The sequence below is a fragment of the Salmo salar genome, chromosome 04 (genome assembly GCF_965601325.2).
Source record: "Salmo salar chromosome 04, fSalSal1, whole genome shotgun sequence".
Taxonomy (NCBI): Eukaryota; Metazoa; Chordata; class Actinopteri; order Salmoniformes; family Salmonidae; genus Salmo; species Salmo salar.
In genome coordinates this window covers 43,479,421-43,496,824 of record NC_138294.1, presented here as the reverse complement: position 1 = coordinate 43,496,824, position 17,404 = coordinate 43,479,421, and the positions used below count along the sequence as shown (strand labels likewise).

The window sequence follows — 17,404 nt, the reverse complement described above, 5'->3', positions numbered from 1 at the left end:
GTGTCCTCTCCCCTCTCTCTCTCTCTCTCTCTCTCTCTCTCTCTCTCAGTGCACACACGCCCACACACATGCACACAGAGCAGCACAACACTGCCTGCTGGGGGAGGGGAGGAGTGTGGTGGGCACTGGTGGGTAGAAGAGAGAAAGAGAGAGAGATTCTCTCCATCGCGGAGATAACATAAGGACAGCAACAGGACATCAGAAGCACTATCTAAGCTTGACTAAAGTAATTCATGAACAGTATATACCACATCACTTCAGTTAGGCCTACCTATAATCAAAACCTAGATATTCTCAAAAAAAGTATGTGAACACCTGTTCGTCGATTGTCTCATTCCAAAATCATGGGCATTAGGGACTTGCAGGGACTTGCATTCCATTCAGCCACAAGAGCGTTGGTGATGTCTGGCACTGATGTTGGCTCGCAGTCAGCATTCCAATTCATCCCAAGGGTGTTCGATGGGATTGAGGTCAAGGATCTGTGCAGGCCGGTCAAGTTCTTCCACACTGATCTCGACAAACCATTTCTATATGGACCTTGCTTTGTGCACGGGGCATTGTCATGCTGAAACAGGAAAGGGCCTTCCCCAAACTGTTGCCACAAAGTTTTAAGCAGAGTCATCTAGAATGTCATTGTATGCTGTAGCGTTAAGATTTCCCTTCAATGGAACTAAGGTGCCTAGCCCGTACCATGAAAAACAGCCCCAGACCATTATTCCTCCTCCACCAAACTTTTCAGCTGGCAGTATGCATTCAGGCAGGTACTGTACCGTTCTCCTGACATCCGGCAAACCCAGATTCATCCGTCGGACTGCCAGATAGTGAAGCGTGACTCATCCCTCCAGAGAATGCATTTCCACTGCTCCAGAGTCCAATAGTGGCGAACTTTATACCACTTTAGCCAATGCTTGCCATTATGCGTAGTGATCTTTGGCTTGTGTGTGGCTGCTTGGACATGGAAACCCATTTCATGAAGCTCCCGACGAACCGTTATTGTGCTGACATTGCTTCCAGAGGCAGTTTGGAACTCGGTGAGTATAGCAACATGAGGACAGACGATTTTTATGCGCTTCAGCACTCGACGGTCCCATGCTGTGAGCTTGTGTGGCCTACCACTTCGCGGCTGAGCCGTTGTTGCTCCTAGATGTTTCCACTTAACAATAACAGCACTTACAGTTGACCGGGGAAGCTCTAGCAGGGCAGAACTTTGACGAACTGACTTGTTGGAAAGGTGGCATCCTATGACGGTGCCACATTGAAAGTCACTGAGCGCTTCAGTACAGGCCATTCTACTGCCAATGTTTGTCAATGGAGATTGCATGGCTGTGTGCTCGATTTTATACACCTGTTGCTGAAATAGCCGAATCCACAAATTTGAAGGGGTGTCAACATACTTTTGGCCATATAGTGTATTTTGGGGAATGTGAGACACTGTGATTTGACATATGCAGTGGACTGGGTGATTGAGATGTGTGATTTAGATATTTGAAGGTTATTGACTATGCATTCTATGTGTGAAATATTAGGGCTTTCCTGCATATGTTTACTTATTTTCTCTCTTTTCTCCATCCAGTGCGTCTCCATGACAGCATCTCAGAGGAGGGGCATCACTACCTGATCTTTGACCTGTGAGTAATGCACTGCCGTGAATTTATCTACTGCATCATTCCGTCTGCTTTCACACACACAGTGAGGATGATTGACGTTAATGACACAGTGATGTTTCTGGTTTGGGCGGTAGCTTGACGTGAGTCTTGATGTGTGTCCTACTCACACTGATCAGAGCAGTCCGTATAAGACGGAACCACAGTGAATCACTATCTACCATTAATATTAGTAGAGGTCCTGAATTCAATGAGCTCCTTAGTAAGCTATACAGTATAGGCTGTGGTTTGGATCTAACTGCTAGTTATGGCTAAAGAGCCCATGTAGTGTTGAGTGTACTTCGTTTGAGTGCACCATAATAGTTCTGTAAAAGTCACCATTATAAGCATTTTAAACACTCAAATGATGTAATACCTTTCAATGCCTTTCAAGGAACTGTTGATTTCAGTCTGCAAAACAGTGATTACAGTATTCTGGAGGCGTTGAATGCTTTTCATTACAGAAACTGGACACTTTAACATTGGTAAAGTCTTACAGTATTGTAACTTTAAGAGAACTCTTCTTGCATCCGTTGTGAGGTGTCTTCTTTTACCTGCCTCTTCCCTGTTAATGTCTCTGAATGAAAAACAGCTTTGTAAGTGTGAGACAGTGAGCAGCAGGACAAAGTGTTGCATAAGAAGATCTTGATGACAATGCAAGTTATTCTTAACTGATTTGAAACAGCAGGGTATTGTTAAGAAGCAGTCCCATGAGCACAACTCCATACAATATCTTCTCTTTGCTTATTGTGCCCTATGATTTGTTATAAGGCCCAGTGCAGCCTCCTGTGTTTTATAAATATTGCCACACTATGAGGTTGGAATAAATACTGTGAAATTGTGAAAATTATGATAATGCCCGTTTAGTGTAAGAGCTGTTTGAAGTTTCAGCCTGTTGTGGTGGGATGGAGTTTTGGTCTGCCTGGTGACATCACCATGCTGTGAATTTGTTAATAGACCAATAAGAAATAGTTCCAAACCTCTCTGCCAATAACAGCTAGTTTTCAGTTTCCCCCTCCCGACTCAGACCACTCCCAGACAGTCCTAGCAAAATTCTTGCTTGAGAAATTGGTCTTGCTAAGAAGCTATTTTTGTTTCTTTTTGACCATTTGACCACAGTAAAATACTTAAGTGTTACCCAGAAATGATTTGATACTGACATAAAAATGGCTGAATTGGGCCTTTAATTCTGTGAGCTCAGCCACAGATACTTAGTGAAATTTCCAAAAGGACACAAATGAGAGACTAGGAAAATACAAACTAAATTACCTTGGATAGTCTTTAAAGCTGACACATTTTGGAGCAAACTGCTTTGTCAGAGCCCAATCCCTCTGTACTAGCAGGTTTATAAAATAGGCCCACAAATACAGTGCATTCGGAAAGTATTCAGTATTCACTTTTTCCACATTTTGTTACATTGCAGCCTTATTCTAAAATGGATTAAATAAAAATGTTTCCTCATCAATCTACACTCAATACCCCATAATAACAAAGCGAAAACAGGTTTTTATGTAAATTCCTTATTTACATAAGTTTTCAGATCCTTTGCTATGAGACTCAAAATTGAGCTCAGGTGCATCCTGTTTCCATTGATCATCCTTGAGATGTTTCTACAACCTGATTGGAGTCCACCTGTGGTCAATTCAATTGATTGGACATGATTTGGAATGGCACACACCTGTCCCACATTTGATAGAGCATGTCAGAGCTAAAACCGAGCCATGAGGTCGAAGGAATTGTCTGTTGAGCGCCGAGACAGGATTGTGTCGAGGCACAGATCTGGAGAAGAGTACCAAAACATTTCTGCAGCATTGAAGAACAAAGTGGCCTCCATCGATACTTACATGGAAGAAGTTTGGAATCACCAAGACTCTTCCTATAGATGGCCTCCCAGCCAAACTGAACAATTGGGGGAGAAGGGCCTTGGTCAGAGAGGTGACCAAGAACCCGATGGTCACTCTGACAGAGCTCCAGAGTTCCTCTGTGGAGATGGGAGAACCTTCCAGAAGGACAACCATCTGCTCAGTACTCCACCAATCAGGCCTTTATGGTAGAGTGGCCAGATGGAAGCCACTCCTCTGTAAAAGGCACATGACAGCCCTCTTGGAGTTTGCCAAAAGGCACCTAAACGACTCTCAGACCATGAGAAACAAGATTATCTGGTCTGATGAAACCAAGATTGAACTCTTTGGCCTGATTGCCAAGCGTCATGTCTGGAGGAAACCTGGCACCATCCCTACGGTGAAGCATGGTGGTGGCAGCATCATGCTGTGGGGATGTTTTTCAGTGGCAGGGACTGGGACACTAGTCAGGATCTAGGGAAAGATGAACAGAGCAAAGTACAGAGAGTTTCTTGATGAAAACCTGCTCCAGATCGCTCAGGACCTCAGACTTGGGCCAAGTTTCATCTTCCAACAGGACAAAGACCCTAGGCACACAGCCAAGACAACGCAGGAGTGGCGTTGAGGCAAGTCTCTGAATGTCCTTGAGTGGCCCAGACAGAGCCCGGACTTGAACCCGATCAAACATCTCTGGAGAGACCTGAAAATAGCAGCGACGCTCCTCATCCAATCTGACAGAGCTTGAAAGGATCTGCAGGGAAGAATGGGAGAAAATCCCCAAATACAGGTGTGCCAAGCTTGTAGCGTCACACCGAAGAAGACTCGACGCTGTAATCGCTGCCAAAGGTGCGGCACCAAATTACTGAGTACAAGGTCTGAATACTTATGTAAATGTGATATTTTAGAGTTTTTTTGATACATTTGCAAAAAAATCTAAAAAACCTGTTTTTGCTTCGTCATCATGAGGTATTGTATGTAGATTGATAAGAAACATTTTTAAAAAAATCTATTTTAGATCAAGGCTGCAACGAATACTTTACGAATGTAGTTTATCTGACTCACCAACACCACAGGGACCAGCTCCCAGGTGCAACATTTCTCCCATGCAGCAGAAAGCCAGGCAGGGTGTTCTGCTCTGGAATCCACTATTTTAGTTGAGGCTGTCTGATAGATGGATGGCCTCACACCCACCTATTAAATGGGAGCATGGACTTCATCATACTGACAAATTGACAAGGCAATTTTCCCACACTTTCCCACACTGAAGGCTGCTTTGAACTTTGAAATGTCAGCACCCACGCCCTTGCACTCATTGCAATACATTACACACTGGTATGTGTTGCCCTAAGCCCTGAGAATGCATATTTTAAAGGATTCATACTCTCATAGTCTGTACTTTGCAACAGTGAGACGACGAATAGAGTTTTGTCAATGATTTGCCTTTTCTCACATCAGAAATGTACCATTGAGGTGCCTGTTAGGTTCCATGTCAACATGTCTCAGTGGCTGATATGAAGGGTACAGGGAAGGGTGTATTTCTCTCACATTGGCTCCATGCTCCAGTCCACCTGCATCCTTGAAACCGGCAGCCTCACAATCCTCTCTTCCTCAGAGTGACAGGCGGGGAGCTCTTTGAAGACATTGTTGCTCGAGAGTACTACAGCGAGGCCGACGCCAGGTCAGTGAAACCACCTCCCAGAGCGACTAGGGTTAAGTGCCTTGCTCAAAGGAACAGACAGATTTTTCACCTAGTCGGATCAGGGATTCAAACCAGGGACCTTTCGGTTACTGGTCCAATGCTCTTAACCGCTAGACTACCTGCCTCACACAGCATACACAGATACACACATCATACACCAAAACACAGATACACACATCATACACCAAAACACAGATACACACATCATACACCAAAACACAGATACACACAGCATACACCCAAAACACAGATACACACAGCATACACCAAAACACAGATACACACATCATACACCAAAACACGGTTACACACATCATACACCAAAACACGGTTACACACATCATACACCAAAACACAGATACACACATCATACACCAAAACACAGATACACACATCATACAGATACACATATCATACACCCAAACACAGATACACACATCATACAGATACACATATCATACACCCAAACACAGATACACACATCATACAGATACACATATCATACACCAAAACACAGATACACACATCATACACCAAAACACAGATACACACATCATACACCAAAACACAGATACACACATCATACACCAAAACACAGATACACACAGCATACACCAAAACACAGATACACACAGCATACACCAAAACACGGATACACACATCATACACCAAAACACAGATACACACATCATACACCAAAACACAGATACACACAGCATACACCAAAACACAGATACACACAGCATACACCAAAACACGGATACACACATCATACACCAAAACACAGATACACACAGCATACACCAAAACACAGATACGTGAGAATAGCAATGTAGAGATTTCAACGTAATAATTTGAGCTGTAAAATGTATTAAATTAGGTGGATTATACAGAGGTCACCACACTCCCAATCCAGAGAGATTAGGGCGGACCTAAAGGCATAGATAAAGAACCCTGACATATATTGTCTAAAGATTTTTATCCCAGGCTATTACAACCCTTTTTTGTGATGTAGTCAGTCAGAGGCCTTTCTTTTCTTTCTTGAATTATTGGAGTGTTCATTTGGATTGATCAGCTTTACCTGCATAAGCCCCTTCATGGATAGAGAATTTCCCCACTTCACCTAACCAGTGAAAGCTACTGACTGGGCCATTGATTTGCAGTGACAGAGCGACAGGACAAATTAATGAATAGAATCAAATGGAAACAGATGGTTGTGGAGGTGTAGGAGTGACCTCCAATCAATGTACACGTTTCGCTCCGGGCTTAGTGTATCAGTCTCTCTCTCTCTCTGCGGACCGGGCTCTCGCTGCTCCACTGCTTGATTGACAGCTGAGTGTAGTGGCTAATTAGCCTCCCACTGACGCCCAGCCCAACATGCAGAAATTCATTAGACAGGCTTTGGCCCATGCTACTCTGTTGATCGACAGCTTTAGGAAAATGAATGGCCAAATCTAACGGCTCGTTGTGTCTTTATAGGTGCAGAGACCATTTTTTCCCCAAATGATGTGTGGATTAATGCTGAAGCAAAGCCCATTTTCAATAGCACTCAATTTAATGCCGCCGAACTCCCAGCCCACTCAGTCGTTCTGTTTTCTCTCTCTCTTCATAGTCATTGTATTCAGCAGATTCTGGAGGCAGTGCTTCATTGTCATCAGATGGGAGTCGTTCACAGAGACCTGAAGGTAAGATTTAAAAAGGAATACATTGAAAGACACTGACGATATTCGGCACAGTCACCGACTGTTTATCCACTGCAATACACTCCACTCTGATGGCATTGTTGTCATTTGTTTGTGTATCAAAATTCAGTTTATCACATTGGATTTGAATTTAAAGAAAGTATACCCGGAATGTTTAGATGATATATTTTGGGGATATTGTAATGAATTGAAATACATTTCACCCATTCATTTTAGTCGTCCAGACTCTTTCATTTGAACCTTAGAGCGACGATCAGCAGTCGAAACAATAAAGTGGTCTGCCCGCCACTGTTTCAGTAAAAAACTGACAGAGCTATGGATGCAAGGAGTCACCCTCCATGATGTCAAAAGTATAGTTGTAACCATGTTTTGAAGCTATACAGTGTACGTTTACATTTATTTTGCAAACATTGGAGTCAAACAACCTTATATTTTGGGTTCTGGTGGGGTACGACAGCTCATATGAGGCATTTATCAGTAATATTCTTCAAGAATCAATGTATATCATTCATTTATAAGTCCAGAAATGGATGTAGCAACTGCCGTAGCAATTACCCCTTTAAAGGACACGTCTATGTGTTCAATGTTTGCTCAGGCTTCAGACAACAGACCATTTGGGCTGTGATTAGAAGCTTTGTTCCTACTGAATGGTTCTGTGAGGACCACCTCTGTGAAATGTGACATAATTGCACTGTGGTTACAGTGGGGAGGGAGTGTAGGATGAGATGGGATGGGATGTTAGCAAATCTGTTTCCAGCCGTCACACCCCCACACTGTTCTCACAAAGAGGTCTGACGGGAAGAGGAGGAGGAGGAGAGGAAGAGGGAGAACTAGTCATAAAACATAAGGTTTAGTCAGCAGCATACGGGACAATAATAACTTTTGTTAATACCGCTACAGTCCTCAAGTCATACTTTATTCAGTTCAGGGACATTTATTTTGGGAGATTCAGCACCACAATGTCATAGCAGGTCAGTCCAGGTGGAACAAGGACATGATGGGTGGTTGGTTAGGGAATCCACCAATCACCTCCTCTGGTCCCCACAGTGAGTCAGGCGTTACTAAAGACTCCTGACCTGCCTCGCCTCGTGGCTTCGTCCTCCTGTGTGTCATAACTCTCTACAGTATCAACTGCATTCTTAAACTCTACTGCTATTTTCTCATGATGACTTAGTGCTTTATTGATTTATAGTCCAGGCAAATCATTCGTTAAAACCGATTTTAATAGTGCCACGTGCTGTAGCGGTCAATCTGTATCGACATTTATTTTCTCATCATCATATCCCATTAAGACGGATTTAGCTTGCAGGCCACAATCACTTGAGATGGCGATTGCAACTCAAAGTCATTACTGGGGTTGTGTGACTCTGATGGCACACCCTCTTCTATCCACTCCGTTTGGTTCTGTCTGTTCCATCTGTCCGTATTCTGGATGTTACTGCTGACCTGATGGCGACCATCAACTTCCTTCACACAGCACATTGACATGACAGACAGAGGAAATCGGCAGTAAGCAAGAGGAGAAGCAGAAAAATGTGAACAGAATATCAAAAGCCCATACAAAACATTCAGGGGACATGCTGCTAAGTCATGTCCTCTGCACACAGTTTGACGATTATAGAATAGGCATTCACTTACAGTGCAACAACCGTCAATCCGTTGTTCTGTTGTCAACTTGTCATGTACAGCACGTGCACTTCATATCTCAATGTCAGCTCGAGGGACCCATAAAAGAATGGGGTTTCTAATTTACAGTAAAAGCGGCAACAAAACCTCACACCATCTCCATCATTTCAGACGGCATTGTGTGTGCTACAATATCTGCTTTGTTGTTGTGTCAATGAAGGACAGATAAAGCACAGGATTGGTTCCAGTGCTGTCCCATTTATAGTCCTACATGTCCAAGAGCCGCTATCATAACCCCACACCCTTTCAGAGGTGCATTTGGCTGCGTTTACACAGGCAGCCCAATTCCAATCTTTTTTCAACTAATTGGTCTTTTGACCAATCACATCAGATCTTTTCGAATCAGATCTTTTTCAGAGCTGATCTGAAAACCAATTAGTGAAAGAAAGATCAGAATTGGGCTGCCTGTATAAACGCAGCCTTCTTGCTCAATCTTTCAAAGGTACATTTTTTAAATCTTTCTTACAGACTGCTTCAGCACTCACACTGTTATAAACATACACTAACAAATTCCCGTACAAAGAGATGCCCCCGAGGGAAGATGGAATGATAAAATGGATTTCTGTGTGTGTGGGTGTATGTATGTGCGTGTGTGGTGTATGTCTGTGTGTATCAGGGGGTAGATAACATCTCATAGCAGTAGCAGAGTGGGGGGGTGTCATTCCTCCACCTGTGTGGGAGGACGGATTTATCAGAGCTCTCTAATGCCGCAACCACAAAAGAAACTGAACACTATTCAATCAGGCCCAGAATCATGTCTGTCTGTCACCCTATTCCTGCTTGTGCTCAGGTCTCTTGTCTCTTCTCGCTGACTGATTGGCTATTCTCTCTTTGTACCCAGCCTGAGAACCTTCTGCTTGCCTCCAAGTCCAAGGGTGCTGCAGTGAAGCTGGCAGACTTCGGCCTGGCCATCGAGGTTGAGGGGGAACAACAAGCCTGGTTCGGTAATGGCTAATGGCTGATATTAATCGTAATTACACACACACAAAAAATAAACAGAAATGCAAATAAGGAATGGCTTCTAAAGCAGGTCTACTTATGCAAGATTTAAGATGTATAACCAGCAGGGAAACTGCATAGGGGGGTCACATAGAGTCATGAGAGAAGAAGAAGGAGTTTTCTGAGCACAAAGAATTCCAGTCTGAATCTTCAGAGGGAAATAAATAATTAAAAGACTCCCGTGGAATCCAATCAAAACAACTCTTTGCCTCGAACATCCTCAACAACAACAAAAAAACAGCTACTCTGGAGAAATACCAACAACTAAAAACAAAGGGAAACATATCATTAAAAAAAACACCAAGGTAGGAAAAAAGACTTCCGCAGCACCGACTACAACAGGGGAAACAGAAAATGGGCTGTTTGCTGCTTGTTTTATTTATGAATTGTCATCCAGAAGTAGAAATGTCACCACAGCGTCATCCAGATTCATTTGTAGTGAGGCCCGCTGTGTAAAACCGTCTTGTTGGAATAGGTTAGGCACAGCTCACTTTTCATCACTCTGCTCTAACTAACCTAACTGACTGACTGGTGCTGCCTTGTGATTGGTGCCCTTAGGTCCAGAACAGGGCCGTGAACAGACCTTTCCACACTTATTTATTTTTCATACAAATAATTATTTTTTTTGCACAGTCCTATTTATTTCTGCAAAAACACACTCACTCATCACAAATTGTAAGCAAGATAGTTACAGTGCCTTTTAAAGACATGATGGTCACAGAAAATCTATGATTTTTAATCCAGCCAATTCCATGAGCCCCTGGGATAGGAGCTCTCCCTTAACCAGGATGGAAGTCTCTCTGCTGTCCCAATGCTGTGGTTTTCCGTGCCTGCTTGAGGATGTCCTCAGTAATTTCTCACAGTGCCTCTCTTTCAGATGTTTCATCGGCCTGCCCCTCGGGACTGTGCTGTGTTCAAAGACACACTGAGCAGAACGTCCTGTGAACAGGTCAGGGTTCCATAGCCGCAGGCAGAACAGCAGAAACTGGATCAGCAGCACAACTAGGGCTGTGGTGGTCACAACATTTTCTGCACGACCAGGTGGACTAGGGACAGGGTCGGCCAGGTAGTCCTGAGGCATGATCCTAGGGCTCAAGTCCTCGGGGAGGGGAGAGAGAGAGAGAGATGGGAGAATTAGAGGGAGCGCACTTAAGATCACACAGGACACCAGATCAGACAGGAGAAATGCACCAAATAGGACAGTCTGACCCTAGCCCCCCGGCACATAAACTACTGCAGCATAGACACTGAGGACTGAGACAGGGTGGATCGGGGGACGCTGTGGCCCAATGGGACGATACCCCCGGGCAGGGCCAATCAGGCGGGATATAACCCCACCCACTTTGCCAAAGCACAGCACCCACACCACCAGAGGGATGTCAACAGATCACCAACTTACTACCCTGACACAAGGCGGTGTATAGCCCACGAAGATCTCCCCACCACAAGAGCCTGAGAAGACGCAAAACCGGACAGGACGATAACGTCAGTGACTCAACCCACTCAAGTTGAGTATAGCGGGGGAATAAAAGCCTGGCAAGACGTGATGCACGCCTCCTAGGGACGGCATGGGAGAGTGCTAGCAAGCCAGTGACAGCTCCCGTAATAGGGTCAGAGGCAGAGAATCCCAGTGAAGAGAGGGGAGCAAGCCAGGCAAAGACAGCAAGGGTGGATTGTCACTCCAGTGCCTTGCCGTTCACCTTCGCACCCCTGGGCCAGACTACACTCAATCATAGGACCTGATGAAGAGATGATTCTTCAGTAAAGACTTAAAGGTTGAGACCGAGTCTGCGTCTCTCAAATGGGTCGGCTGACCATTCCATAAAAATGTTGCTCTATAGGAGAAAGCCCTGCCTGCAGCGGTTTGTTTAGAAATTCTACTGTAGGAATAAGCAGGCCTACGTCTTGTGACTGTAGTGTACGTCTAGGTATGTACAGCAGGACCAAATAGGAGAGATAGGTAGGAGCAAGTCCATGTAACGCTTTGTAGGTTAGCAGTAAAACCTTGGAATCAGACCTAGCCTTAACAGGAAGCCAGAGGTTAGCACTGGAGAAATATGATACATTTTTTCACACACCTTCACGAGTGTGGTCTCAGTAGTATGATGGGGTCTAAAACCAGACTGTCTTCAGGAAGGTTGTGAGTTGCTGAGCAAAAGCGTTTTCAAAAAAATGTTAGGAGGAATGGGAGATTTGGCATATGCCGATAGTTTGGCTTTTTCAGGATATCATCCAAATAGAGGGGTGCTGAGGATGCTGCAGCACCCCCTGAAAAATCAAAAAAGAAGAAAAAAAATCACAAAAGTAGTGCACTGGGCCTTTACTAGTCCTTTATTAATGGATCGATATAGCTGTCTGTAGCGAGGGCAATTCCCCCCGACAAAAGTGGTGCACTGGGCCTTTACTAGTCCTTTATTAACGGATCGATATAGCTGTCTGTAGTGAGGGCAATTCCCCCCCCACAAAAGTGGTGCACTGGGCCTTTACTAGTCCTGTATTAACGGGTCAATATAGCTGTCTGTAGCGAGGGCAATTCCCCCCCACAAAAGTGGTGCACTGGGCCTTTACTAGTCCTGTATTAGCGACCGATATAGCCGTATGTAGCACAGGCAAAAAAATTATAATCCTGCACCACCCCGTTGACAAGAAATGATCAAACTATGATACTTACATTATGGTCACCGCTTGCAAGATCCACTGTCAATGATGGTACAGCGTCCATCTTCAAGATTAGCTTCCTGGCAAGACCCATCGAATGTTCTCCCTAATTGATAAAGCAACTTCGCTCGAAATGTGGACTGCACACGCATGACCTGATCTTCATTTTCTGTTCGGCCTGTCCATCCGAAATGAAAAGTAGCCACTGCTGTCATATGTCTTCATTCTTTGGAAAATAGTGTAGCATTAAATTTACACTGACTTCCAGTAACAACACTATGTGCTTTTGCCGGCATGCTAGCAAGTAGCTTGCTAACTAACAGTCACACCACAGATGAAAGGTTACCAGTATCTTTGGTAGTGTGTTCTGCTTGAGCTTACGGTTTGTAAACAAAGCAAGGGATAGGCGCACGTGTTGATGGTTTTAAGCCGGTACATATTTAAATGATTAAACCATGTTCAACTTAATAAAAACATGGTTTCCCATCTCCGGAGGTTAAATAAAACAATGACTATATCAAGTGCATATTAAGTGCCAAATAAAGTATAAAGGTTGAACGTAACAGGGTTGACGACTTCATCTTAGAGCTACAATATGAAACTTTTTGGGCGACCCGACCAAATTCACGTTGAAAGGTGAGTTATATATCTGTCATTCTCATTGAAAGCAAGTCTAAGAAGCGGTAGATCTGTTCTATGCGTATTATTTCTATGCTTCCTGTTCTTAAGTTTTGTTTTTGCGTCTTTTACTTTTGGTTTTGTACACCAGTTTCAAACACCTGAAAATACAATATGTTTGGTTACGGAAAATATTTTTCACAGCGGTTTAGAGGGTCAATGATTCTCTACACTATACTTGCTTGTTTTGTCACATAAACTGAAAGTATGTGAACTTTAGCAACCAGGTAATGGCTGAGCTATTTCTGCATAGTGCATCTTTACTAAATCAGACATAAATCCCTTTGAGACAGGGGAAATGGAAGGTTGTTATGTGCAACAGGGAGGAGCAATTGAATGCAAGCTTTTAAAAAAAAGGACATTTTTAAAACATTTCGAGCCTGTGGGTAACAGTTTTGTGAAGTGTTATGATCAACCAACTCAGTTTACCGCCAAAAAGAGTAGAACCAGCTCACCAGCTTTTACACCATATTTTGAAAAAAGAATTTCAAAGGGAATAGTTTAACCATATTAAAATGAGAGAGTTCAGTTCATGTAACAGGGTTGACTTAAAATGAATCACAATTTGTGTCATCACTAATCACATTAAGGAAATAATCATCTTCAGAAATGACTTTGTCAAAGCAACAAGATAAGTAGATCTTTACAAACTTCAGGGTTAAGTCACAGAGGGTGCACGGATGCAGAAAATGCTGAATTTTGGTACTTTAGCGAGTATTTTTTTCATATTAAAAATCTGATTTATCAAAATCTCTTTGTGGCCTATTTTAAATGCCACTTCCCTGAATATAACAGCCTTTTAAAATTCAAAAGGAATTCCTTTGGTTGAACGACCCATGTCGTTGTTTTAAAACTAGGAATGTCTTTTAGTATTCAGTTCATTTTTAATGAACCAGAGGACACTTATCCAATACCCACAATTCATTTTTAAAGACACACCTCTCTTAGATCAGGATGATGTTCTAAACCCTTTGGGGGATGCCTGGCTTGTTGCTATATTTTTTTGATTTTCTAAGAAGTGCTGGTGGAGCTGTCATCCACCTCTGCTGCTCATTATAATCAGGGTTGGGGATTAGGTGATTACATGTAATTTGATTAAAAACTTATTTTAACTGTAATCCGTTACGTTATTAGCAAACATATTGTAATCATATTACAGATACTTTTGAAAAATGAAATAATTACTTATTGGATTATTTTTGCAAAAAAATACATTATGAAACCTTTCTGTTTTCTCAATGACATTCAATTCAGCATTGAAAAGATGTGTAGGTTTAAGTTTGTTCCACCTGAGCGAGTCTGACCACAAGTCAGAGACCACTGATGATACAACAAATGCCTATAATGGCTCCTTTGGATCCTTTGTCTTTATCTAATGCCTCTTAAGGGGAAAGTAACTGAAAGTAATCCAAAAGTAATGTTACTTACCCAACCCTGATATAATTATTCTATACACATTACACATACACATTCATGGAAATGAGTCTCGATATTTCAACCTTTTCTTTGTTCACAGTGTGTCAAACCCCAGGTTGGTTCCATGGGTCTGGAGAATAAATGGAAGAATGTATTCTTCTTCTCTGTTTTGATGATTGATATATACAGTAATCCATAATCTATCCAAGTAGCAAGCAACCTTGTTAATTGTCAGTGATAATCATTTCACATGATTTGCAATCCATATTCTCTCCCATGGGCAAATTGATTTAGTTTAGTGGATCTGCTGTGACACAATGTCTGGAACAAAACGAGGCTGGAACATGAGAAGATGATGTGAATCCTTAAAATGAGAGTGAAATAAAGCTCTCATCACCCCTCATAAAGAGTTAATGTCCAGACTTACCAGAACGTTAGAAACCCGTCTGGTTAAGGTAGGTAATAAGGATACGGACTGCACACCACAAATTAAGCCCTATTGAGAGAAGTGTAAGGCAGGCGGCCCCAGGAACCTGTGGATGATGTCAAGTTAATTACACTCTCTTACATTCCGGGGGAAGATAATAATCAGAGCAGGTCTCTCTAACACTGTGCACTGTTCTTGGTTTGTGACAGAATACTAAGTGGATTTTCTACAGAGTTCTCAAGGAAGACTTCTGTCTTTTCTTTGTTATATTGCGACAAAGGTTGAAGTATTCTATGCATTCAGGAATTTGAAGATGGTTATCTCTTTACTGTACTGTATTACAGTATATAATGGATTGATATGGTTAGTGTCACTTCACACATAAAACAACATGTGCATTTGATCGAAACCTATATCAATATGTATTGCATAGCATTACGATACCAGTATTTAGAGCATTATATGGAGCTATACTTTATCCCCCTGTTGTTTTACTTTCACTGAGAGTAACCCTTCTAGAGCTTTATAAAATGATCCGTTTGGATCCTGGATGTTATTCAAGATAATCCATGATTAATGCCTGTGGTTTATCAACCCCCTGTCTCACAGCCCATCCAGGCAATTCATAAACTTCCTCTCCAATGGGAAAAAGCATCTCAACATTATTTCCCATTGCTTATTGCCTATCGTTTGATTTCAACAGAGCTGTATTATCTGTGACTCATTGCCTCTGTCTGGATGTGATGCAGGCTTTGCAGGGACACCTGGCTACCTTTCTCCTGAGGTTCTGAGGAAGGACCCATATGGCAAAGCTGTGGACCTGTGGGCTTGTGGTAAGCAGGGCGGCTTTCAGATATCCACCTCTTTCCTTGTTTGTTTTTATCTACGTCTGAGTTGCTACTCCCTACAGAAAACATGATATAGACTTCACACCTGATGTGATGAGTTTCCTCATTTATACAACTTTGTCTTTATGTTGTCTCAGTTGGCCAGACTCGGGATTGCTTCTGATTCTAACCTACTAGAGTTATGTTGACAAAAAAACCTATGATTTAGTGCACCAGTTTATTTATGGGGGCCTGTTGGTTTCATCCCAAGGTGCAGAGATGAGTTCTCTGTCAGAGCAGAGGAAAGAAGGCAGCCGTCCATTGATCTGATCGGAGCTCTCTCTACACTCTTTGGGTTTCAAAAGGGTACTTTTAAGTTCCAGGTAGAACCCTTTTTGGTTCCAGGTAGAACTCTTTTGGGTTCCATGTAGAACCCTCTGTGGAAAGGGTGCTACATGGAACCCAAAAAGGTTCTATATAGAACCAAAAGGGTTCTACCTGGAACAGCCGAAGAACCCTTTTTGGTTCTAGATAGACATACACTCTTAGAACAAAAAGGTGCTATGTACATACTGTACCACAGGCCTCTGTGTCAACAAGGTGGCAGAATTCACTCTCCAATTGGCCCTCCTCTGGTCTATTTAGATAGACGATCGAAATTATACCCGATGTGTGAAAAACTTTTACCTAGAACATAGTACATGTATATATCATATGAATCATATGTAAACATTATATAAACTTTGACAATATGTAGTGGTACAGGAACTTTTCACATTGTGCATTTGTCACATGCTTCCTAAACAGCAGGTGTAGACCACAGGAGGTTGGTGGCACCTTAAATGGGGAGAACGGGCTTGTGGTAATGACTGGAGCGGAGTCAATGGAATGTATCAAATACATCAAAAATACTCTTTCCAGGTGTTTGATGCCATTCCATTTGCACCGTTCCAGACATTAGTATGAGCAGTGCTCCCTTCAGCAGCCTCCTGTGGTGTAGACTAACAGTGAAATGCTTACTTACAGGCCCTTCCTAACAATGCAGAGAGAAAAATATAGAAAATATTATAACAAGCACAATGAGTAACGGTAACTTGGCTATATACACAAGGTACCAGTACCGAGTCCATGAGCAGGGGTACTAGGTAACAGTCGTGGCCAAAAGTTTTGAGAATGACACAAATATTAATTTTCACAAAGTCTGCTGCCTCAGTTTGTACGATGGCAATTTGCATATACTCCAGAATGTTATGAAGAGTGATCAGATGAATTGCAATTAATTGCAAAGTCCCTCTTTGCCATGCAAATCAACTGAATCCCCTCCAAAAACATTTCCACTGCATTTCAGCCCTGCCACAAAAGGACCAGCTGACATCATGTCAGTGATTCTCTCGTTAACACAGGTGTGAGTGTTGACGAGGACAAGGCTGGAGATCACTCTGTCATGCTGATTGAGTTTGAATAACAGACTGGAAGCTTCAAAAGGAGGGTGGTGCTTGGAATCATTGTTCTTCCTCTGTCAATCATGGTTACCTGCAAGGAAACACATGCCGTCATCATTGCTTTGCACAAAAAGGGCTTCGCAGGCAAGGATATTGCTGCCAGTAAGATTGCACCTAAATCAACCATTTATTGGATCATCAAGAATTTCAAGGAGAGCGGTTCAATTGTTGTGAAGAAGGCTTCAGGGCGCCCAAGAAAGTCCAGCAAGCACCAGGACCGTCTCCTAAAGTTGATTCAGCTGCGGGATCGGGACACCACCAGTACAGAGCTTGGTCAAGAATGGCAGCAGGCAGGTGTGAGTGTATCTGCACGCACAGTGAGGCG

General features: G+C 42.8%; 1 protein-coding gene across 4 annotated transcripts in view; it reads left to right on the top strand.

Moving 5' to 3' along the window:
* LOC106602935 (calcium/calmodulin-dependent protein kinase type II subunit alpha) overlaps positions 1–17,404 on the top strand; it is a 75,685-nt gene that overhangs the window by 33,523 nt on the left and 24,758 nt on the right. For all 4 annotated transcript variants that reach the window (XM_082974406.1, XM_014195957.3, XM_045716882.2 and 1 more), the window contains exons 4-8: positions 1,574–1,628; positions 5,097–5,162; positions 6,796–6,868; positions 9,414–9,516; positions 15,500–15,583. In XM_082974406.1, coding sequence (XP_082830532.1) covers positions 1,574–1,628; positions 5,097–5,162; positions 6,796–6,868; positions 9,414–9,516; positions 15,500–15,583 — 381 coding nt within the window. The remainder of the gene's footprint in view (positions 1–1,573; positions 1,629–5,096; positions 5,163–6,795; positions 6,869–9,413; positions 9,517–15,499; positions 15,584–17,404) is intronic.